General features: G+C 45.2%; 1 protein-coding gene and 1 long non-coding RNA gene across 6 annotated transcripts in view; one reads left to right on the forward strand and one right to left on the reverse strand.

The window, feature by feature from the left end:
* Positions 1–13,759, reverse strand: part of Tmem233 (transmembrane protein 233) — a 47,384-nt gene extending 33,625 nt beyond the window's left edge. For all 5 annotated transcript variants that reach the window (XM_031337610.1, XM_031337614.1, XM_031337612.1 and 2 more), the window contains exon 1: positions 13,412–13,759. In XM_031337610.1, coding sequence (XP_031193470.1) covers positions 13,412–13,675 — 264 coding nt within the window. In that variant the 5' untranslated portion in view covers positions 13,676–13,759. The remainder of the gene's footprint in view (positions 1–13,411) is intronic.
* Positions 13,760–19,655: 5,896 nt separating this feature from the next.
* Positions 19,656–25,599, forward strand: part of LOC116068266 — a 14,386-nt gene continuing 8,442 nt past the window's right edge. The window contains exon 1 of the long non-coding RNA XR_004109517.1: positions 19,656–19,702. This is a non-coding gene — a long non-coding RNA (uncharacterized LOC116068266). The remainder of the gene's footprint in view (positions 19,703–25,599) is intronic.

Consider the following 25,599-nt stretch of genomic DNA (forward strand, 5'->3'; position numbering starts at 1 on the left):
CCTCTCTTTCCCTGTACCCTCTCAGCACACCTGTAGAGTTACATTAACACCCACTCACGGGCCTGAGTCCTTTGGACCTGATGCAAGAACTCTGTGTAGATCAGCATTTTAGTCTCCAAACTCCCAGACAGCTGTCTTCCACCAAAACAGCTTGACACATGCGGGCACTTAGTGGATATTCTCAGAAACGACGCCTGGGTTTTCAGAATGTTTGGGGGGTTTCTCTTTTAGATTTTGCTTGCTCCTGGGTTTCTTTGCCGGGAAGTATTCCTGGGAACTCTTGAGACTGGGCTTCCAGAGGGCAAGGTGTATTTCCTCTTATTACAGGAGCCCATTCATGCTCATCTGTCTAGTTCATAGGCTCTTGGTCTTTTTCTGTCCATAAATATCTTCAAGGGCAGACGAGAACAGTCCTTTTGTCCATCATTAAAGCCAAACATCAGTGAGGAATTCGGCCAGGGTTGATGGAGAGTAATAGATGATGCTCCCGTATTGACAAGGCAAGTCTATTAAAAGAGACAGCTTTCAGGGTCAGGTTCCTATCAAAGGGCTGTGGCTGTGTGATCATCTACCCCAGTACGGTGGTTCAAGAGACTGTGTGGAGAGCACCTGCGTGGGACCATTTACCCCGTTACAATGTTTCAAGTGACTGAGTGGAGATCACCCTGCTGGGGACCATCTACCCAGTTACAATGTTTCAAGTGACTGAGAAGAGAGCAAGGAAGGTTGTTTTGGTTTTGCTCCCTAGTATCGCTTTCTTGAGTCTGTTTAAGCAGAGAGAGCAACTTTCATGCATATGAAGTGAAGTGACATGGCTAGGAAAAAATGCTTCCCAAAGCAAAACATGGTATGTTGTAAAACAGCACCAATAATGAGGGCCATGCCAATAGCAAGATGGCAGACCACCCAAAGAACAGCACTTAGAACAACAGTAACCCTGGACTTTTCAAAGAACAGATAGCTTCGTAAAAGGGAGCTTTAGAGACTTTCCTCTCAGTTCCTATAGGGTACATGATATAAAGAGCAAAGGAGATGGAAAGATGAGCTCTCCACATAGGGCACGGGGAAAGTGGGGAGAGGGCACAGAGGAGGCAATTTTCCAAGTGGGCACTGAAAGAGCTCTACCACACATAACCTAACAGGTCCTCAGGTAACTGGAGTCTGAGAAGCATTGTTTAATGGTGTGACTCTGCCCTGGCCCTCTCTTGATGAGTGTTTGGAAGCATCCTCCAGTGCTCCCATTAGAGCAGTAATTCAGAAATGGATTGCTTGTCAGCGAACAGCCAACCCCACCTCAACTGTGACTTGTTTAGTGTCTTATTTTGCTCAACATCTGGACAGTGTTTAATACCTTTGGAAGGAAGGCTTAGTCCTTTTTTTTTTTTTTAAATCCCTTTGTCCATTTACCCTCCTTCCTTTCCTTCTATTATGTATAGTTCCAAAGGTATATAAGTATTGGCAGCATAACAGAATGCATTTTCATGTTCCTATAACCCAGCTCCAAAAACCACCCATTAGTGGCCAATCACATGTATAAATATATATTTCATATAAACACATATTACATTATAGTGTGTGGATCCATGTCCATGTAAATTATGACAAACCCATCTTTTTTAGCATTGCATCAGTAAATCCAAACAAGACTTAAAAATATGTGTCTTGCTGGGCAGTGGTGGCACACACCTTTAATCCCAGCACTTGGGAGGCAGAGGCAGGCGGATTTCTGAGTTCGAGGCCAGCCTGGTCTACAGAGTGAGTTCCAGGACAGCCAGGGCTACCCAAAGAAACCCTGTCTTGAAAAAAACCAAAACAAAAAACCAAACAAAAACATGTGTGTTCTTTGATAGAGACACATGGATCACCATCATGAAATATATGTATTCTATACCTCTGATGATCTCAGATCAAAAGGACTGCCATAGTAACTTAACTCTAGGTTTCTGTATACAAATGTCCAAATGTTCACTGATCCTCTCCCATACAGTAATCAAACTGTGGAAACAATGAGGCAGGGGCTGCTTGGACAATGTGCAGTGCTATATAAAGTCAGTGTGTGTCTAGAGGAAAGCTCTCAAAGAATGGCAGATTTCAGACAAGGTCTTTATCCTCCAGAACCACCTGTATGTTCCTCAGAGCTTCAGACTTCAGACATAGAAATACATAGGAATGAAGTCGTGGTGTTCATAATCTTTTAAAATATTTATTATTTATTATTTCCTTTTGTTTTGTTGTTTTTGTTTTGTTTTGTTTTTTAGACAGGGTCTCATTATATAGCCCTAGGTGTCCTAGAACTCACTGTGCAGACCAGGCTGGCCTTGAACTCACAGAGATCTGCCTGACTGCCTCCCTAGTGCTGGCAATAAGAGATTAAAGGCATATGCCGCCATGCCTGGTGGATGTCCTGTCTCTTTACATATCTCTGGCTATCCTGGAAGTCACTATGTAGACCAGGCAACCTAACTGTCTTCACCTGAAATGCAGGCTTGATGGGTGAGCAGAGCCTAGTTTGATAGATCCTGGGCCAAATGGAAAGAACACACAGTTCTCTTTATCTTTTTTTCCTGTGGATATTTATTTTCTTTCTGACTATCAATCTTGTCATTCTGAGAGGGTGTGGTCAAATTCAGGGAAGGTTTGTGGCTTCCTGTGAATGGCTTTGGTCCAAGCATCCATTATCAATGCTGTCTTCTGTTAGTTTATCCAGCCAGTTGTCCTGATTCCAGTAGGATTTCTCTTTGTTTCTTTTCTACATTGGATACTTTTTCTGGATTCCATATATATTAGTTATTTCCACATTGCTCTGACCACAGTGCCTATTAGAAATGCCTCAAGGGAGGAGAGATTTATTTGGTCTCAGCTTCTTAGAGGCTCAGCTCATTGTGGTAGGAAAGTGAAGTTCTGTTCATGGTGGTGGGGTATACAGTGGAGGTCGAGCACACCATGGCAGACCAGGAAGCAGAGAGAGTGTACAGGAGCAAGAGGTTCCTAGAATCTATAAAGGCCCATGCCCAGTGACCTACTGCCCTTCCTAAAGTTCACCATCAGCTGGGGAACAAAGGCTTGCACTGTGCGTGTGTAGGGGACAGGTCAGACTCAGAGCACAGCAATGCATTTTCTCTCCTCTTTAATCCTTCTCTTTGAGGAGGCCAAGGACGTCTTGCCATGGCTTCCTGAGACAAGGTGTATGGCAGGCAGTAATTTTTTGATATCTTAAATGTCTGAAAATGTCTTTGCTCTCTTTCTCCAATAATTAGTTTGATAACCCTGGAATGAAGTTGGAGTATAGTTCTCCTCTGGCTCTTAGGCCATTAATTTCATTATTGTGTTGTTATTATTATTATTATTATTATTTTCATTATTATGCTTTCTGCATGGTTGCTAGAAATTCTGAAGTCCTTGTGAATCCTTAAGAGGGTTATTTCTTCTCTTTGGTGGATTGCAGGAGAGTAGAGGAGAGTAGAGGAGAGTAGAGGAGAGTAGAGGAGAGTAGAGGAGAGTAGAGGAGAGTAGAGGAGAGTAGAGGAGAGTAGAGGAATCCTTAAGTATTCGAGATTGCAGCAGTCACACATCTGTGAATATCTTGTTTCATTAATTTTATTGTACTGAGGTATGCTTTTAACATGGAAGTTCACATGTTAGTTCTGGGAATCTTTCCTACATTATTTATGTGATCATACAGTTCAGGGACACTGGCCACCTCCGCATTGGTGAGGGTGTCTGTCACAAGTATCTATTTAGATTTTCAGAATTTTATCAATATTCTGGATAGAATCTCAATACTATCTCAATACTAGGGTTAAACAACCCTCTATTTATCCTCCCTAACTTCTGGTGGCTCCTGCTGTTCTATTCTCTGCCTGTATGAATCCTATGAATCCAACTGCTTTAGGTCCTTTCTATAATGGAGCCAGACAATATTTATAAATGTGTTTATTATGATTGATTTTTTTTGAGACAGGGTTTCTCTGTATAGCCATGATTGTCCTGGAACTCACTCTGTAGACCAGGCTGGCCTCGAACTCAGAAATCTGCCTGCCTCTGCCTCCCAAGTGCTGAGATTAAAGGTGTACACCACCACTGCCCGGCTGGTGATTGATTTCTTTTACTTAATGTAACACCTTCAAGGTATATTCATGCTGTTGCTTGTTACAACGTTTTCTTATTTAAAGGCTGAAACATTCTACTAAAAGACACTTCAGTTGCTTCTAAATCTCTTATTCTTTTGCTTTTTTCTACCTTGTCCTTGTGGTTTTAAAACATTTGGTTTTATAATCCTTAAACTATATGCCCTCATATTTGAAAATTCTTGTATCTATTATTATGTATGTGTGCGTATGTGTGGAGGTCAGGTGACAGCTTTTGGGAGTCAGCTCTTTTCCATAGTTGGCAAATGGACTCAGGTCTCGGAGGCTGTGCCATAAATCCTTTACCCACTCAGCTCTCTTGCTTCTGACACCCTCATAGTTTTTTGCTTACTGAAAACTCTGCTCCTGTGAATCTTCAAGGTGTTCTTGTCATGTGGACGCAACAGTGTCTTACCTCTCTGAGAGAAGATGTTAACCACGTGCCCTTGACATTTTCTGCTGCATCTTGAATTAATTTATTTCTTTATATTCTCCTCAATTCAGAAAAGTCCCCCCGATGTTTTCCTATTTGAAAGCAAGGCACCGAGAAGCTGCTTGGAAATTCTGGCCCTGAGGATGAGACTTCTCAGTGGGTAGGCGGCCGGCGGCATGACTGGATGTGGTGCCTGTCATTTCTCTGGGGACTCCTAGTATGCTAAGTATTTATTGTTACTATGATACCATGTTATCAATCTTGATAGTATCCAGGATTGACCAAGGAGACAGAACCTCTGGGAAGATCTGTAAGGAAGTTTCTAGATGAGTTTAATTGAGAGGTATAGTGACAATTTTGGAATTTTGGTTTCTTTAAGAACACAGAAGTGTTATAAGAATATGTTTTTGTTTTAATCTCAGGTGTGGAGATGTGGGGTTGCCTCACTGCACCTGACTATGATTTGCCTCGTGATCTAGCAGAGGCATGGTTTTGCCAGATTCTATCAAGATTCTATGATTGTGTGACATTTGGAATTCTGGGAACTTTTTAGAGGGTATATAAATGCTAGAACCCCCAATAGGCAGGGTGTATTGTTGAACCCCAGTAGGCAGGGTGTATTGTTGGATCCCCAGTAGGCAGGGTGCATTATTGGACCCCAGTAGGCAGGGTGCATTGTTGGACCCCAGTGTAGGCAGGGTGTATTGTTGAACCCCCATAGGCAGGGTATATTGTTGAACCCCAGTAGGCAGGGAGTATTGTTGAACCCCAGTAGGCAGGGAGTATTGTTGGACCCAAGTAGGCAGGGTGTATTGTTGGACCCAAGTAGGTAGGGTGTATTCTTGGACCCCAGTAGGCAGGGTGTATTCTTGGACCCCAGTAGGCAGGGTGTATTCTTGGACCCCAGTAGGCAGGGTGAATTGTTGGACCCAAGTAGGTATGGTGTATTCTTGGACCCCAGTAGGCAGGGTGTATTGTTGGTCATTTTTGGGAGACTGGTTGCGCTTTGGTAGTATTTGTGCTCAAAGAAGAAACAGGAAGAAAGAAATTAGAATCAGGGATCTCTCTCTCTCTCTCTCTCTCTCTCTCTCTCCCGCTCTTTCTCTCTCTTTCTCTCTCTCTCTGTGTGTGTGTCTGTCTGTCTGTCTTTCTCTTCTCTCTCCTTCTTTCCCTCTTAATATTAGGGGGTAAAGAGGGAGGTAAAAGGTGGGAGGAAGAAGAACCCATAAAGTAGCAAAGACTGGCTACAGAGAGGGAATGATTAACCCTAAACAGTGGGCAGCATTTTTTGTGTGCTGGGGTCCTAGACTACATAAAAAAGAAGTGAACTAAAGATCAGGTTTTGATTGCCCGTTGCTTCCTGATTGTGGCTACAGTGTGACCTTCCATCTTAGCATCTCCAGGAGGGGTGTGTCCTCCAGCTGTGAGCCAATACCAGCCCCTCTTTCCTTAGATTATGTTTGTCACTAAGATTAGCGTGTAACACAACTGCTAATGGCACTTTTGGTTTTGAAGCTGGAGTGAAATTCTCCAGTCTCCTACCTGGTTGCCCGAGTAAAGGATCAGTGAAGTGGGGGGGCAAGACCTTCTGTTGGACACAGCGAGTTCCCACTAATCTCAGCTTCAGGCGGCTCCTGGGCTCCACTCTTGGCTCTGACTTGTGTCTAGATGTGTTCTGTTTAATAGCACTAGAGAGCGAATCCTTTTTTGACAGTTACTGAGGACGTAGTTGCCTGACATGACAGGGGTGGCGGGTGGTTCCTCGGTATCTTTTGGCTCCCTCCCCTTTTTAGAAGATTTACTTATGTTTTTGCATGTATGAACATTTTTGCCTGCATGTATGTCTATGCACCATATAAGGGCCTGGCACCTTTAGAGGCCAAAAGAGGTGTCAGATGATCTGAAACCGTATTTGTGGGGAGTTGTGAGCTGCTATGTGGGTTCTGGGAATCGCTACTGTCCTCTGCAAAGACAACTACTGAGCCATCTTGTCAGCTCCCTACTGACTTCTTGAACATACTTTCAAAGATTCCTCCTCTTAAAAAAATTACCATTAAAAAATTACCTTCAAAGGCAATATATTCTTTGGCATTTCTAATTTCTGAATCTTCTTAGAGTTTTGCATGGAAATTTGACCTTTTTCTCCTTGGCCACTCTGTAGGATTTAGATCTTATGGCTGCACGCTGTGTTCAGTCAGTCAGTGCTCAACTGTCTCTGTATCTCTTGCTTTTCTCCTCCTTCACTCTCACTTTGTCCTTGGACTCCGATGTCCTCTTCCAGCATTTGAAGTGGGTCCAGATCAGAGGAAGAAAACCAAGAACGTTCATCATTCTACACAGAGAGGAAGTCTTCTCTCTTATGAGTGTATGTTCACTTTAACATTTACCTTTAGGCTGCAAGAAATACTTATTCAGGAGGCATATCACTGCTGTTATTGATATCAGACTTGCTGGTCACAAAGCAAAACAGAGAAATTTCCACTGGGAAAAGTAATGACTTGAGCCTTTTGGTCCTATAGACACCATCACCGCCACCATCGCCACCACCTCCGCCTCCGCTACCATTACCATCATCATTATCACAACCACTATCATCATCACCACCATCACCACCATCATCATCACCATCCTGCTCGCCACCATCACTGTAGTCATTATTATCACCAGCATCACAAACAGTGCAGCACTGCCTTCTGCTTGTGTTCTAGGCAGTAAATGGAAACTTTTAAATGTCTATCTTTTAATCTCCACAAGTACACTTGGCTAAGTGCCACCCTATCCTCCATATCACAGGGTTAAATGGAGCTCCAGAAAGGTTGAGACCCTTATATGGAATCATAAATGGCAAGCCTCATGCTCTGAACCTCACCAGAGTCCGCAGACAGGCTCTGAAGGTGTGAGGGAGCGGTTCTGGTGACAGAAACTTGGAAGCCCTCCAATCAGAAGCCAGGCTCTGTTCTGCATCCATGACTGCAGTGACCATTTAGAGCAGCTGTAGAACTTACTGCTTCAGGATGTCAGGCAGGATGGAGGCTTAGTGTGCGCATGCCTACAGTCTTCAGAGCCAGGCACCAGATTCCAGTTATAACACTGATGGGTGGGGCACTCTCCAAATTTGCTGGCTACCTTACAATTCACCTGGTATCTCATGACTTCCTGATCTACAGACACAGAGAGACCTTACTGGTCTTCCTGACTGAAACTAGAGGAAGCTGCTGGTGCCTGGGGGAAAGTCTCCCATAGAAATATTAGTTGACTTGGCAAACATTCTTCCTCCGGGGCGGAGGACTAGACTGAGGAAGTATGGGGCTCCTTTGCGCTGTGACCAACGGAAATAAAATGGAGGCTGTAGAGTGAAACCTGAAAACCAGCCTGCGCTCCACTAGCCAAGCTCTGTGCTCTGGTGCAGGGCTGTACCTGCATTGAGGAGGGCACTGTATTCAAGTTCATGTGGAATGCAGTGTGGCTTAGCAGTAGCTCTTTCTAGAGGAGAGTTCTTGGGGTACATCTGGTGGGTATAGTGATTTTTTCCCAATCAAAACATTCCCTCCTTGAGGGAGGAGGGAGATTTGGGGCTTTTCAGTGATACATCTACCTTTGAATCATCCCTACTCCTATAAGTCCTCCCCTTACTCCTGTGAGTAAGTCCTCCCGTTACTCCTGTGAGTAACTCCTCCCCTTACTCCCATGAGTAAGTCCTCCCCTTACTCTTGTGAGTAAGTCCTCCCTTTACTTCTGTGAGTAAGTCCTCCCCTTACTCCTGTAACTCCTCTCCTTACTCCCATGAGTAAGTCCTCCCCTTACTTCTGTAAGTCCTCCCGTTACTCCTGTGAGTAACTCCTCCCCTTACTCCCATGAGTAAGTCCTCCCCTTACTCTTGTGAGTAAGTCCTCCCTTTACTTCTGTGAGTAAGTCCTCCCCTTACTCCTGTAACTCCTCTCCTTACTCCCATGAGTAAGTCCTCCCCTTACTCCTGTAAGTCCTCCCTTACTCCTGTAACTCCTCCCCTTACTCCTGTGAGTAATCCCAAATAAACTCACTGATTCACTAAGCTAGAATTATCTCTTTTGTCTGTCACTGGTGCCCTGTCTGGGAAGAACAGACATTTGTTCTTGCCACCCTATGAAAAGTCACACAGTACAAAATCCTCCAAATTGAATACAGGTTAAATATCCTTCTTTCATTGGACTGAGAATTTCCGTGCTCCCCCCACAGGCAAAGCTACACCCTTCAGCAGCATCGCTGTTGTCTGTGACTTATCTGTGGGGTATTGTATCAGTACCCCAGGACTCCCTGGTTCCACATGGGTGTTAGAAAGAACACAGACCCCCACAGCTTGGATGCTTTTCTGTATTTTCCAACATAGTTTTATTCTCGAGTATCTACTCCAATATGCAGCTCTACGTCATAGAATGCTCCTTTGGCGTAGCTTTGCAACATAGGCACTGGTTGTTTTGAGATTGCTCACTCTTTTATTAACCATTTTGGGACCTAGTTGTTATTTTCAGCATATAGATGTGTTTATATCAACTTTCATTATTGGACACATTATTTATTAGAATATGTCTCAGTTATCATTGGTGGTCAACTTGACACACAGAGTCATTTGAGGGAGTCTCAACTGAGGAACTACCCAGATTCATTTGGCCTGTGGGTGTGTCTGTGGGGAATTGTCTTGTTATTTGATGTAGGAGTGCCCGGTCTTTGTGGGTGTCATCATCCTTAGGCTGTGTTGGAGAGCTCCTTAGGCAGGGCTCAGGCTGTGTTGGAGAGCTCCTTGAACATGAGCCAGTGAGAGTTACCAAGCAGCATCCCTCCTTGGGTCCTGCCTTGGGGTTCCTACCTTGAGTTTCTGCCCTGACTTCATTCAATGATAGATTGTGACCTGGAAATCCAAGCCAGATAAATTCGTTTGGATCAGGGTGTTTTATCTCAGTGACAGCGATGAGGCTGTGATGGACTTGACGGTGCTGTTTTTGGAGGTGGACTGTAAATTTATAAACTGACATAAGCCTCTTGTCCCCATGTTGCCTTTGGTCAGAATGCTTTATCACATAAACAGAAAGCAAACAAGTAGGATGCTATTGGTGCTTGGGATAGGTCAGTTCAGGGGGAGGAAACCTTAAGCATTGCTGGGGATTTGCATTTGGGTTCTTTTTATTGATGCCAATAGATCCCCAAATCACCATGGTCCTTATAGAGGCTCCCCAACAGTCCCAAATGTCTCTATGGGGATGGTGCAATGTTCAGCCAAGACCCCCAGACCTATCGCTGAATTGTCATGGATGAGTGAGGTTGGAACACTGCCAGGACAGGACGTGACAAGACACTCTAAACCCCATGCATTCAGAGCAGAACTGGACAATGACTGTTACGGTTTGAATACGGGGTCTCATGGAATTCCATGTTCAAATTCAGTCCCCATTATGAGCTACCAGGAAGGCTACGCTTTTAGAAGGTGGCAAGGGTGTTACCCTCACGAGTGGATGAATCCAGTCATAGGATTAAAGACTGATGTGTTAATGAGCATTCCCGAGAGTGGGTCTACTCGGAAGCCAGTCTCTCTGGGACTTCTTTACTCTCTGTACTCTCATGATGTCATACCAGCCAGAAGGCATGACATTGCTTGATATGCACCTTTGACCTTGGAATAAATGAAATTCCCCTGTCTCATTTCCACAGCTAACATACTCAAGACTGTCAAGGTTCCCCTGCATTTTTTCCTCTCTGCCCTTTGGAAACATTGTTGCAAAATGTATCAAGCCCACGTTTACACCGCTTGAATGAGAGTGGTGTCACCAGTACGTTAGAGAGGGAACAACAGCAAGTGTTTAGGAGGCGCCGTTTTCAATTTTGGTTCAATTGTTTTGGTTCAATTTTGTTCAATTCTGCCTGTTTCCTTATGTGACATAGATGTCTCCAGAAACCAAATCTCCCCATCTGTGTAATGCTTGCTGTACACGCTGCAGGCTCAATATGATTGGCATGACACATGTTGTACTACTCAATGTTAATGAACACACACCAGGTACAATGGCATGGACCTGTAAACCCAGCAACTCAAGAGGTCGAGGCCAGAGGGTTGTAAAGTTCAAAACTAGGCTGGACTATCAAGGGAAACACTGCCTCAAAACACCACTAACACCAGCACAGCTACCAACAAACTCCGAGCTTCCAAACAAACGAACAAAACCAAGGAAACCAAGCTGGCAAGATGGCTCAGTGGGTAAAGCTGTTGCCGCATAAGCCTGAAGACCCGAGTTCAGTCCTCAGAACCCACATAAAGGTGGACGGAAGGAAGCAGCTCCACAGTGTGGCCCTCTGATCTCTACATACAAGCTGGGGCAGCAGCTCTTCCACTCGCACGCACCCCCACACATACCCACAAAAACAAACAGTAAGACTAAAATTAAGTTAAAACTCCAAACTGAAGCAAACAACAGCAACATCCCTCCTCTGCTCTTTAGATGAGCAACCAAAGCTTTAAATAACACAACAAAAAATCGTGTGAAACTTTCCCAAAGCTGTGTCTGACAGTTGGCCAGACATGCTATAAAGGGTCATGCTATGAAGGGTCATGCTATGAAGGGTCATGCTATGAAGGGTCATGCTATGAAGGGTCATGCTATAAAGCCACTGAGAAAAGCTTGGGGGATGAGGGGATTAGGTAGAGGGACTTCCACTAGAAGCCCTGTCCCCCAGGAAAACCCCAGGCTGTGTCTCCACCAGCTGGAGTGGTGGTTGATTTGGGACCAGTAAGAGGGAAAGCCTTTGGAACTGCTTTTTCCTAAGGAGCACTGGGGAAGGGTGAATTAGCTGCTTCCTGAATAAACGGGAATGGAATGTGGGCACCGGTGCCAGCTTGAGACTCCGCTGCTGGGAGAGTCTGGCAGCCCACAACTCCTCTAGTCTCTCTGAAAATAAAAACAAACCCAGGATCAGATACTCAGAGAGGAAGGAAGTGCGGAAGTCCGCTGCTTGGTCTTACAGGAACTAGTATGATAACTCAGCTTCCGGGACTTTGAAACAGGAGCAACCTGGACAGATGAAGCTGTCAACCCTTCCCTCACTCACGCACTCATTTTGTAATATTTCCTAAGATTACCCAGGTGTCCGATACTCTTGTGACCGCTTCTGCAGCACCCACTCATAAACATGGCAAATATCCCTGTCCTCATAGAGCCTGCTGTCTGTGTAATGAGGGGACGGAGATAATGAACATATTAAAAAATAAAATGAGATGGCCCAGTCAGCAAAGGCACCTGATGTGCAAGCCTGGTAACCCAAGATCCACCTGAAACTCGCAGAAAGGTGGAAGATGACAGAGAAGCCACTCTACAGAGTTGCCCTCTGTCCTCCACTCCTATGCTGCTGGTGCTCCCCCAAATAAAAACTTAAAAAGTCTTTGAAGTATGTTGCACTGAAAACAACAGGAAAGGGTACCTGAAGCTTGAGAAAGGCTTTGGTTTTAAACTTTTAAACAGGTCTCATGAAGTGACATTTGAACAAGGAAATTTATTATTATCATTGTTTTATTCCTATTACTATGATGCTGGGCATCATTCTCAGTACATCACAGCTATCTCATTAATACTTACAATCTCCCAGAAATATAGCCACGACAATTCCCATTTTACAACAAAAACCGAGGTTCAGAGATCTGCACTGATTTCTGGACACCACAGGGCTCACAAGTGGTAGGACTGGGATTTGAGCCAAGGATTGTGCGCTTGCATGCTGGTGCAGCCAGCCAGGTTTGGGGAAGGGCAGTGAGTGGGTGCAATCGGAATCTCTGCTGCACCCAGGAGAGGTTTTACCAGTGGTGGGCACTGCAGGCTTTGGAACCTTAGCCCATTGGAAGGACACCTGTCTTTGGTGGAAGTTGCATTAGCTAGCTACAGGAGAGGTACCCCTTGGCAGGGCAGAGAGCACAAGACTTCTGCAACTGCCGAGGTTGTCCCAGGGCAGTGCCTTGTGTGAATTTCACCCTGCCACCGTGGTGGGACCAGCTGCTCCAGTCAAGGGAGGATCTGTCTGGTTCCTGGGAGCATTGAAGAGAGTTGGCAGAGCTGAACTCCAAGGCATAGCTCCATAGAGGAATTCCTGAATGCACTGGTTGGAGACCCCGGGGTAGGACCCTGTGGTAGAGGCGGGCTCCTGGGAAAGTTGGACTAGATCCGTGTGCAGCAAAGTGGGGACAGATTAGGACAAACCGAGGGAGAGAGCAAGCAGGCTTTTTCCCCGTTTGAAAGAAGCACAGGGTACAATCAAGAAAGTCCTACGGAGGTGTGCTGCGTGACAGCTTGCACAGACCTGGAAAACGGGTGCCAGGGAGAGCCAAGGTAGGGGGCATTGGGTGTAGCAAGAAACAGGAAGGAACTTTGACCCTCGGGAAAACATGCTGGGTGGGGGGTGGAGTGGTGGGCAAGCTCAGGGAGGAGCCGTGGGAATCTCCAAGAGCGACGGAGGCAGTGCCCAGCGCACTACAGAGAAAGAACTTGCAAATGTAGAGGCAGCTTTGGGCGTTGGAGGGCCAGGGCACCCAGTGTGGTCATTCGCAGGATGCAGCGGGACACGGAGCCTGCAAGCTCCGAGCATGAGGGTGTACTGTGGCTTGCCAGGGTGAGCACGTTGAGGTTCTAGGAAAGCAATGGGACTAGGAGAAGCCGCAAAGTCCAATGAACTTGGAGTGGGAGCGTCCGGAGCAAAGAAGCGCAAAGTTGGTCTGGGGAAGGCTTGGTTAGCGCTGTGCAGCTGAGTGCTGACGGTCCTGGGCAAAGCATGGGCGATGACAAACAGAGCCGCCCCGCATCTCTCCTTTGCAGCTACTTTTGGTCCCAACCCAACTCACCATGATCGAGAAGACTAAAGCCACGATGTTGACCGGGTACGCCGGGCAGAAACATGAGACAATGGTGAGCCACAGATAGTTACTGGGGGCAGGCATGTCCTCTTCGGTCTTGTCATCTTCAGTGCAGGCTTCTGGGCTACTGCTGTCCAAAGCCCCCTTAGAGTCTGAGCGGGAAGCATACTGAGACATGGGCGAAGTCGGTGACACCGGGAGGGACGAGGAGCGCACTGTTCGCGCAGCCTGGGGCTCTGGCTGTCGGCTCATGGCTAGCAGAGGCTCTGAAAAGCTTGCTGCTCCCGGGCTCAAGGGAGATGAGACTTCACTACTCCTGCGTAGGTCAGTCCTCTGCTTGCACGCGGCTGGGCTCAGGGACTTAGGCCAAGAGCTAGGAGCCTCCCCATAAGAGGGAGGGAGGGAGAAAGCATGTGGGGGAGGAGGAGGGAGCCTGTCACCCTGGGAGGCAGAGGAGCAGCTGACTCGCTGTGATCCCTCGCACCCAGAGACCCTTCTAGGGATGCATGAATCAACTCACACTGAAAAGTTCGTAAGAAAGGGCACAGGGAAGGAGAGAGCAAGATCTTTTACGTTTTAAACGGGCTGCAAAGGACCATCTCTCCTTTTAAAATATCACTGAATCATTAGAAGGAATGAGATTCCCTCTAGCCAGCTGTTAAAACACTTTCTATTACACTTTTTTTACTTCCCAGGAGAAGCAGGAGACCGGATTCTCTCCACTTCATGGCCCACGGGAAGATTCTCAGGTGGTTTGGGCTGTGGGGCAAACATCCTAGACATTTGGGTTAAAAAGAGAGGGGGGTGGGATTCATTTTGGCCTTGGGGCAAAGAAAGCAGCTCATGTTAGGATGTAAACTATTCCTAAGAAATCAGAACAGAGACTCTCTGCTCAGATGGAGCTTGGTTACAGGAAAGAAAGTCCCCAACACCTTTCCAAGTTTCTACATTTGAAAAAGGTGGGGCCATGCTCCATGCCTCCCCTGGACTTAGCAAGGAAGACATGTGATTGCACATGAAACCAGGCAAATGTATGTGCTCAATAAATGTTACCAATTTTCAGGATTTTGGTTTCTTAGAATAGAAGTGATTATGCCGCATCTCAGACCCAGGATTCATGGCTACAGATATTTATTTCCTCTGAAATCCAGATATTCAGAGCTTGGTAGTACCATAAAATAATAATAATAACCCTAGCACACCCGGTTTCCAAAGCAATTACATCACCATCCTCAAAGGTATTGATCATCGTGGTGGCTTTCTCAGAATGTGAGCAGTGTACTTGTCTAGGATGCTCTTGCTTATAGCATGGTGGCATGGAGTCATACCTATTTGGTTGTACTTACCTGTTTGTCTCACTGGACTGCCAGTTCAAGAGAGAGAGAGACAGAAACAGAGAGACAAGACACAGAGAGATCATGTTTCTGACCCCTTGCATCAGTGTGAGGGACAGCGCCCAGTGCAAGCTTACTGGAGGAACACTCAGATGAAGTGGTCCTCTCTTCTTCATGCTCGCTTCTCTATTTCGCTTGGTCAATCGAGTTTGGGTAAACCAAAAGATTGGGTTCAGTCTTCTTATGTCTGATATGTATATGTATAATGTAAAGATATATATGTATGTAAAGATATATATATGTAAGAATATGTATGCATGTAAAGATATGCATGTAAATATATATGTATACATACACACATACGTATATATGTATATATGTATATGTATATATGTATACATACATATATGTGTGTATATATATGGTGTATATATATATTAGAATGGCCCTCTACTCACAGCAGCCCTCCTGCCTCAACATCCCGTATGCTGGGATTATATGTATACCAGCACACCCAGCCTTTGTCATGGCTGTTCCCTCTATTTAGAATATTATTCTCAGACAGCCTCTTTTTATTCTTCATTTGTTAGTTCAAGACAGGTCTTATCAACTGTAGGTCCAGTCACTGTTTGGTGACGTTTTATTGGCATGGCTGCTTTTGTGTGTGAGGGTCACAATGTTCACTTTTGGTGTGCTGTTTTACGTGCCTGTCCTGCATTTCGTTTTACGCTAGCATGTGAGGCGGGAGTCGGGGGCAGGTAGGAAACATCCCTGACTGAGCGAACCAGAGAGCATCAAAGGAAGTAGATCTCTAGGTCTGAGGCAATTCTGCATCCAGAAATCTATATTTTGGGTGCCTGAGGAATCCATATTTCTGAGACTCTCTGGTAATTCTGCTATACTGAGGCGCTTTCTTTCTCCAATCCCGATGCCACTTCTAGATTTTAGGTCTTAGCCTTGGATCTTTAGTCTAGAGATTTCCCTTGAGATCTGCAAGTTGAACCTGCCTCAAGGCTCAACTTGGATGGCTTCTGCTCCCCCACCCCAGCTTCTCTTGGGTTGGTCCCACTCCTCTTTTTACATATTTCAGCTGCACAGACTTTCCTTTGTTATCAAGTACAGCCCACCTTTCCCACCCCCCAACCTCTACACCTGCTTTCCCCCTCCCCACCTCCTTCATGGCTCCCTCTTTAGAGGGGATCATCCTATGCTACTTAGATTCCGTCTTGTTATTCTTCACTTCATTAACTTTGCTTACTGCCTTCATCTTAGTTGTCACAACTTTGTTCACTTGTGTCTTTGTCTGTTATGTTGGCCTCCCCAACTAGAAAGAAAGCTCCACAGAGCAGATTTTTTTTCCCCTCTTTGGTGGACTGTGATTCTCTCCCATCCAGAACAGCACCTAGACCATAGTAAGTGCACAGTAGATAATTCATTGAGTTCCTGAATGTATTTAATCATCCAAGTCAGGTGCTTGGAGACTCTTCTTCTCATTCCTTCAGCCTCTGAGGGCTAATTCATCAAACCCTATCGATTCCGCCTTAAACAGGACTCTTCAGTCTGTCTTCTTTCCTTCTTTGCTATAGCTGGTGTCCCAGTCCTGGCTTTTAATAACCGCAGGAAGGCTCAGTGGTGCACCTTCTGTGATCTGAGGATGGTTAATTTACTGGTGTGACCAAACTTAGGGTTTAGATGCCAAGTGGAGTTTACTTTTCAAGCTCACCAACTGCACCATCAACTTTGACCCACTAGTATCAGCCAGGGAAATACAAACAAAGAGGTTGTTGCCTCGCCCAGATCACTGCCCAGTTTACCAGATGTATCAAACATTGAACAAGTTATACACGCAATGAATTCTTTATGTTACCAACTCATTTAATCCTTACAGCTTGAAAAAAGATGTGTGTGTGTAAGTGTATATATGGATACCTGTTTGTGTATAAGCAGAAGCAGTGTTGGATCCCTTGGTGCTGGAGCTACAGGTGGCTGTGAGCTGCCTGATGTGGGTGCTGGGAACTGAACTGGGGTCCTCTGCCAGAGCAGCGTGTGCTCTTAACTGCTGGAACTTCTCCTCAGCTCCAGTTCCTGAGCCTCCGGTTAGCTAGATGGTGAGGTATCCACTTCACAAAGGTGAAAATTTAGGATGACTTAGGTAAGAAGTCTCATGTAGGGTCCAGGCAGAGGTGCAGGGGTTTTAAGTAGTGTTAAGATATTTTCTCCAGCTCGATGGCCATCTCTGAAGCTTGCTGGCATTGCTCTAGTCTACTTGGGGAGGGTGGATTAAGAGCTTATTGGCTGGTGGGAAGTGTAGCAGCGAAACCGTAATGACTTGAAACATTTAAAAGGAAACTGAGAAGCAAGTGCTCAGACCAGAAAATATAACATATACAGCATGGATTCTTGAGGGATATGCATTAGATCACTCCGCTGGGCTTTCCAGGTCTCATTTCCGGAGCCTCGCTAATTTTCTTTTGAGAGCTCAGCTTGTTGCTCTTGGATGAACCCTACTGGTGGTAGCTTAGAGATGTGGTACCACCTTTCCTCTTAAGGAGCCATCCATTGGGAGAAAGCAGCTTCCCAGCAGATGGAGGAGAAGAAGAATCTGGATCCTAGTGGAGCAAAACATCTTCCCGATGTTTGTCCTGAGTTTATTTTTTCCTTAATAATTTATTTATTTTTATTCATTTACATCCTGATCACAGCCCCTCCCTCTCCTCCCAGTCCCACCCTTACAAAGCTCTCCCCCCACTACCCCCTCCTCTTCACCTAGAAGGGAGAGCACGCCCCACATATAGGTACCACCCCACCCTGGGACATCTAGTTCCAGCTGGCTAGGCACGGCCTTTCTCACAGAGGCTTAACCCGGGAGTCCAGGTAGGGGGAAGGGGAGTCAAGGGCGGGAAACGAGTCAGAGGCTGCCCTATTCAGATGTAAAATGGGTTCAATCTAGACAATCCTGGACAGAAGAGCTGCATAAGAAAGAGGAGTACCGCCCAACAGTGACTGCCACTGACAAGGACCACCACAGACAGGGGCGGTTCCGCAGCTAACTTGCTTTCTATGGGTGCAATCTTTCTTTACTAAAATGGGATTTACACTCCCGCTTCTCCCTTCCCCGCCTCAGTATAACCTGACCACTAACACTCTTTGGGGATCTTGTCATTGTCCCATGATTTTCCACTGACCACATGGGTTATTATTGTTGCCAATAATGGGTCACCAGGGCTAGGTTGTTTTAGTATTTATGATTCTTGTCATTGTTGCAATTTTGAAAAACTGCAGTGAGCATCGTTGGTATACATGTGTCTGCATTTGTAATAATTGCTTTGTGGTTTATGATCCTACAGGACAAATATTGTTTTAAAAATGTTCATTGTATTCTTTATTATGTCTTTGTGTGTACATGCACATGCATGCACTGCACATGCATGCAGGGGTTGTGTGTACATGTGCATGTTCACAGAGGCCCACATGTTGGATCTCCTGGAATTGAAGTAGCAAGCTGTTGTGAGCCATCTGATATGAGTGCTGGCAATTGAACTTGGAAGATCAGCAAGTGCTCTTCCCCCCACCTCCCCCAGACAGGGTCTCTCTGTGTAGCCCTGGCTGTCCTGGAACTCACTCTGTAGACCAGGCTGGCCTTGAACTCAGAAATCCGCCTGCCTCTGTCTCCCAGGTGCTAGGATTAAAGGTGTAGGCCACCATTGCCTGGCCAGCAAGTACTCTTAACTTATATTTATTTATTGATAGTTTTTCACGTATATATACAATGTTTCCATCTAGTTATCCCTAGTCACCTTTTGCACCACTCTCTCTGAATCGCACATTGCTCTCTCTGAATCACCTTCCTTCCTACCGTCCTCCTCCTCCTCTCCCATGTCCATTTCCTTTCCAACTCCGAGTTTTGTCAGGGTGGCTTGCATGAACTTGGGCAGGGATTGCTGGCTGGAACCCGGTTGCTTTTGTAAGGGTGAGGAAAATACAGACTGGTCGCAGGACTTCACGGTTCCTCACTAGGAGGACCCTGGATATGCAACAGGTCAGTACTGAAACAGTGCGTGTGTGCTGGATGTCAGGGTTTCAGACAGGAAATGTGAATAAAATGCCAGAGAGCAAGAGAGTGAGAGTGGGGGGCGAGGAGGAAAAGGGAGGAGGAAGGATGGAGGGAGAGGGGGTAAGGGAGAGGGGAATGGAGGGACACAGAGAGAGGGAGGAAGAAGAGGAGGCAGAGAGAGAAATAGTGCGAGCCCCAGGAATCTGCTGATCTATGAAATGCGAGAGTCCAGATCTTTAGGAAATAATCTAAGAGGTCAAGCGTATTTGTTGCCAAATTTCACATTAGCTCAAGCACCAGCCTTTAGTCATGGTAAAGTAATGTGGTCTCAGGGGTTTTCTGCAAGAGAACAGTGCCTTTTTGGCTAATATTATTAGAATACCTTTCCAGTTTCCAACAACTTTTCATGAGGGAGAAACAGATAAGGCAGCATGGAGAGAAAAGGACTCTGAAGGCAAAGAGGCTTCCAGATGGGATTTCTTCAACTGAGCATTTTAGGGGAACCAGTTCGGGACAGGCAGTGGAGTATAAAAACCAAATCCGCTAACTGTAATTCTTCCTTCATTGGTCCTCCACTGTTTTCAACAATAAAGTGCCTGTCCATCCCATTGCTCTGATAGGATAGTATAAAGACCCTGCATCTTGGACCACACTCTGCAGCTCGGGACGCGCTCCTTATAGTAAGCTGGATAGAACAGTGCTGAGGGACTGCTCAACTGCTCAGTGCTAGTTCAATACTTGAGAACAGCCTGATGTTTAGTAAGTATCCACTGTGTGCACTCTGTGTGGTCTATGTGTTCACTCATCTGGTTCCCATGGAAACTTCTGTGAGGTAGATGGTGAATGTTCCTCTTAAAGACCTAGCATGTGGGTCAGTGGAGGAAGACTTAGGTAAGGTCCCAGAGGTAAAGAAAAGTTCCAGGGTTGGGGCGAGGACTAAGATGCCCCACATGAGCGAGCTGGACAGACAGAAATCACTCATGCTGTGAGACACCAGCTGTTCCCCACACCCCCCATCATCCTTGTTTTTTGCTCTCTTGCACTAGTCTTTGTCTTGAATCTTTATAACCCAGTGCTGGTCTTCACAGGTCTTTGTTTAGTCATTTTTAATGACTCTGCTATTTTATTGTTATTTGACTGTTTCTATTGTGTGGAACAAGGTTAGAGAGTGCTCCTATCTGTGTTAGAAGTTGGAGAGTGGTCCCATCTGTTTTAGAAGTGAGAGTGAGGGGAATTTCAGAGATTCACCTCCTTCCATTCCCTTCCCTTCTCCTCCTACCACCCTACCCAGACCCTGCCTTGGCTTGTCTGGATGAAATGGCAACATCAGAGTAGGTTTTCTTGGGCTAACCACTTTGGGAGGATAGGGGAGAGGTCCCAGGAAGCAGAGTTATTTAAAAAAAAAAAAAGGAACATTTGCACTTCAAACCACTTACAGCCTTTTAGGCTGGATGCTGTGCGGGGGAATTACAACCTGCAGTAATGGACAGTGGACATGGGAGGGTAAGGGATGGGCAAGCTTGGTGAAGAGGAGGCATTTGGAGGAGAGAGAAACAGAATAAACAAGATTTGTACTTTAAGGTGGCCCAGGGAAGGGACATTTGGTTTCTGCATCTGGCGCACATAACTTGGTGCATATAGCTTAAGTTGACCAGCTCTCTGGATCTATGCCACTCTGCATTATATTAATTACTTACTCATCTAAAGGTATTTATTTGACTACCATTGACCAGGCACTATTTTATATGACAGTCATAATAGAGAAGAAGAGACTCATGATTCCTGTGCTTTTAGACAGACAAGGTACTTATAACTTATGATCTAGGATATAAAATAAGATAATGGGTTATGTATCCTAGCTTAACTGTCATCTTGTCACAGCCTGGAGCTGCCTGAGAAGGGTGTCTTAATTGAGTAATTACCAAGATCAGATTGGCCTGTATGCATATTTATGGGGGATTGTCTTAATGATTAGTTTATGTGGGATGATACAGCCCACCGTGGGCAGCACCATTCCCTTGGCAAGTTGTCCTTGGCTATATAGTAAAACTAGCTGAGTGTGTCTGAGAGCAAGCCAGCAAGCAGGACCTTCCATGGCTCCTGTTGTATTTTCTTGTCTGGTTATGATTTTCCTGATAACATTGCACAGAATAGCAAGCTGCCCACTGTTGGGCTCCTGTGTGGACTTTTCTCAGTTATGGAGTGTGATGTGGATGTGTAAGGTGAAACAAGCCTTTCCCAAAGTTGCTCTTGGTCAGAGTTGCTTTATCACAGCAACATAGAGAAAGCTGAGAGATTTCTGTCTCAGTAATAAATACCCAAGATAATCAACCTATAAACTAGTTTTATTACATAGCCAAGGACACCTTGCCAAGGGAATGGATCTATTGGCTCATGGGAATGTGTGGTAGAGCAAACCTACTCATCTCATGGGCATGGATGTAAAAGAGAGGAGGAAGAGGAGAAGAAGAGAAGAAGAGAAGGAGGATAAGTCCCTGAATACCATGGGACCTTTGTGCCTTTTGTGTTCCTTGGCTACTTTGTCTTTGACCTAGAACTGACCCTATTCTCTGCATGTACTTAGAATGGTATAAAAGCAGACTGAAAAAAAAAACCACCCACCTCAGCACTTGCAGGAGTCATGTTATAGTGTTGTCTAATTGTCTTTTTTTAATCCTCACTTCCTCCCTCAAGACCCTATTGACTGACTGAGCTGGCTTGGTCATCAGGGAACATTGTCCTCTTTAACTGAGCACTCAGCTTTGGGAAGGATGCACATAGAGCTAAGGGAGGAAGGGGATACCCACCTAGCCAGCCAGATCAGCCAAGTCAACCCCGGTGATCAATGGGGTGACAGATGTCGCAGCCAGATCACCCACACATCCTGCATGGGCCTTTGGGCACCTTATGTACAAACTATAACAAGTGCTTTATATACAGTGGTTGAAGAAACACGCCAAATAGACTTAGCTTAACCTCACAGTCATTCTCTGCCTGTTTCTACCCTATTCTCTGCTCCAGAATATTACCATTAAAGCTCTACAATAAAGGCCTGCGAACCATGGACTAGTATCTTTTTGTAAATGAAGATTTGTCTCATAGAAAGGTGTTTTTATAGTATTCTTACTTCTTTGAGATTTTTATATTCTCTCAACTCTTCCCAGATCCTTTCCTACCCGACTTCACATTCTTTCTCTTCCTCTTCTTCTTTCTCTTTCTTCTCCTTCCTATTTAAAAAACAAATGATGGAGTCCAGAATGTATTACTATTAGTAGGCACAAGGCCCGTCCTGGAATGTGGTCGACATATGAGGTGTCACTCCATTGAAGGAAACAGACTTTCTGTTTCCCACCATCAATCAAATGCCAATATCTCATAGGCGAGAGAGAGGTGGGACTTCATATCTAGCACCCTTTTCTAGACTAGGATTTTGTATGGCTTTCGCTTTGTAGGTTTTGTGCATGGTATCTGAATCTTAGAGTTCATATGCATATCTGCTCTGTTTTATCCAGAAAATACGATTTCCTAAAAGTCATCCACCACCTGTGCCTCTTATAATCTTTTTGCCTCCTTCTACATATTTTACTAATCTTTGAGAATTTCATTCAATGCATTTTGATCATATTCATTTCACTCATCCCTACAACTCTTCCCAGACCCTCCCCTACCTCCCTTTGTGTCTTCTTTAAAGAACCCACTGCCTTCAATTTGTGTTGCCCATGTAGCCACAGGTACGGTGCTTTCTGCTGCTTAAATGTGGTTGACCTACTGGGGACCACACTCTTGAAGAGATCTGACTCTCTCTTTCCCAGAATCTGCCTGTAGTGGGTTGGCCTAATGCTACTTGTATTCTAATGCTAATTTAGGTCCCCCTAAAATGTTTACCCCAAAGAAGAGAGAGTCCAAACCTAAGACACTGGGGAACCCTGCCCCCAGTTAATTCTGATTGGGATTGGTAAATAAAGATGCCAACAGCCAATAGTTGGGGAAAAGAGATATTGGTGGGGTTTAGGGTCCTGGGCTAGAGACCATGAGGAAGAGAAAGGAGAAGGAAGAGCAGCCACAAAAGAGGAAGAATTTGCAGGAGGGAGAAGGAGAGACACAGGGGATAGCTGAGCCATAAAAACATGGCCATGTGGGCTGGCCAACTGGAGTTAAGAGCAGCTGAAATGGAAGAGTAATTAGTAAGTAGTTAACTTGGAGTTATTGACAGGAAAGTGGATTTTAACGGCATCATGAGTCCCTAATTCCTCCATGTAGAGTGATGACTGGCTTCAGCTTGTGCAGGCAACTACATGAGTGCAGAGGTCCTGTCATGTCCAGAAGGCATTGTTGCAGTCCAGGCTTCCCTGACCTCTGGCTCTTCAATGTTTCTGCCTCCTCTTCTGTGATGGTCTCTGAGGCTTGGAAGGGTCATCTAGATTTCCCATCTGTGGTTCAGCCTCCGCAGATACTTAATTCTCTGCATTTTGAATTGTGAGTTTCTGCATTAACTACTACTTATTGTGCAAAGCAACTTCTTTGATAAGGTCTGAGATCTGCACTAATCTATGAGTAGAGAGATATTAATGTGGAGGACATTTTGATACTATGTTAATTTAGGGGAATAATAATAGTAAGTTATTCTTGGGACCTGTAAACTCCTCAACCGCAGGCTGGTGGCCATATTTATAGTAGCAGACATATGCCTTCTTATGGAGTGAGCCTTAAATCCAATTAGGAAGTGGTTTGTTACCCTCACACCATTCCTAACACTATCATATAGCTGGCTGTCGATAATTCCCTCCAGCATCCTCCATGGCACCTTCTGGTACTCTGAAAGCTGGCTCTCAGGAGGGATGCTCTTGGTCAGCACCAACTTGATCTCTCCATTTCTTATAACTAGAATGTGCGGTTCCTTCAGCAACAGGGTCATACCATCAAGCTCTGGTGGGCAGCCAGTGACAGCCAGCAAGACAGTTGAGGGAAGGAGAGAAGAGTGTAGCTGCTTTAAGTCAGGTTTTTCCGGTCCTAGTGTGGTCTGGATTTTATTCCAAGAACATCAGAATATCATTAAAGTATTTTAAACTATATTTGGAGATGAGTTAATTAATGTTCTTTTGTGCTAATTAGTTGCATTAATCAGCTGTCAGATCTGGAGAGTGATTAAACCTGACATTGGGAGACTTATTGAAAGGAAGATTTATTTCACAGGCTCTAAGGAGAGATAGACAAGCAGATCCTAGGACAGCAGACAGATTGGTTAAGCAGGCAGAGCTAGGAACCTCACCAGAGGACTTTGTCTCCTGTCATCTGGCTCCCAGTGATTAGCCTGAGGCTGTAGATCAAACTCCAACCCCTTGGGAAAGTTTGCCTTAACTTGGCCATTGTCTGGAGTCTGCTGCTGAGCAGGTGGCTAACCCAAGGAAGTAAGGAGTCACCTCTTCTTTGTGTTGTTTTACAAACACTGCAAATACCTTGAGCTATGTTAGGAGCTAGGGATGCACAATATAATAAAATAATTTCTATTTTGGGGGTAAGTGAGCCCCTTTCTATAAAAAATAGTGAACGAAATTATTTCAAAATAGACACAAAATGCTTCTCAAAGTCGGAGTTTTTATCTGGTCATCGCTGTATGTTCAGAGCCTAAACCATGCCCAGCATACAGCAGATATTTGGTGAGGTTTAGTAGACTGACAACCTGTCATAGCTTCAGTTGTCAACTTGACACACTTGGGAAGGGGGAGCCTCAGTTGAGAAATCACCTCAGTGAGATTGGTATGTGGGCACATCTGTGGGACACTTTTCTTGACTTAGTCTGAATAAGAATGGCCTTCATAGGCTCATATATTTGAATGCTTAGTCACCAGGCAGTGGCAGTGTTTGAAAGGATTAGAAGAATTAGGAGGTGTGGCCTAGTTGGAGGAAATGTATCATTGGGGGTGGGCTTTAAGATTTTTTTTTTTCAGAGACAGGGTTTCTCTGTGTAGCCCTGGCTATCCTGGAACTCACTCTGTAGACCAGGCTGGCCTCTAACTCAGAAATTCACCTGTCTCTGCCTCCCAAGTGCTGGGATTAAAGGCGTGTGCCTCCACCGCCCGGCTGAGCTTTAAGATTTTAAAAGCCCATGCCAAGCCCAGCAAGTCTCTCTGTCTTTCGGTCTCTGTCTGTCTCTGTCTCTCTTTCTTAACCTGATGATCAGGATGTAGTTCTCTGCTACTGCCTCAGCACCATGTGTGCCACCATACTTCTTGCCATGATGATAATAGATTAAACCTCTGAAACTGTAAGCAAGCCTCAGTTAAGTGCCTTTTAAAAAAAATAAGAGTTTCTGTGGCCATAGTGTCCCTTCACAGCAATAGAACAGTGACTAAACTCTAATTGGCCTAGGAGGGGTCAGCTCACTGTGGCTGGTACCATTCCTGGCAGGTGGCCCCGGGATGCATAAGAAAGGTAGCTGAGCACACTAGGAAAAACAAGCCAGTAAGTGGGATTCTTTCATGGTTCCTGTGTCCAGACTCCTATCTTGAGTCCCTGGCGTTGACTTCTCTGGAGGATGGAATGTAATCTGTAAGCTAAGACAAACATGTTTCTTCCAAAGGTGCCTTTGGTATGTGTTTTATCACAGCAACAGAAAAGCAAATCAAAGTGTAACCTGTGATGGATGATAGTAACAGAATGTGACCCGTGGTGGATGATTGTAACAGAGTATGACCTGCAATGGATAATAGTAACAGAGTGTGACCTGTGATGGATGATTTTAACAGAGTGTGACCTGTGATGTGATGGATAATAGTAACAGAATGGGA

This window comes from Mastomys coucha, unplaced genomic scaffold (genome assembly GCF_008632895.1).
Source record: "Mastomys coucha isolate ucsf_1 unplaced genomic scaffold, UCSF_Mcou_1 pScaffold22, whole genome shotgun sequence".
Lineage (NCBI taxonomy): Eukaryota > Metazoa > Chordata > Mammalia > Rodentia > Muridae > Mastomys > Mastomys coucha.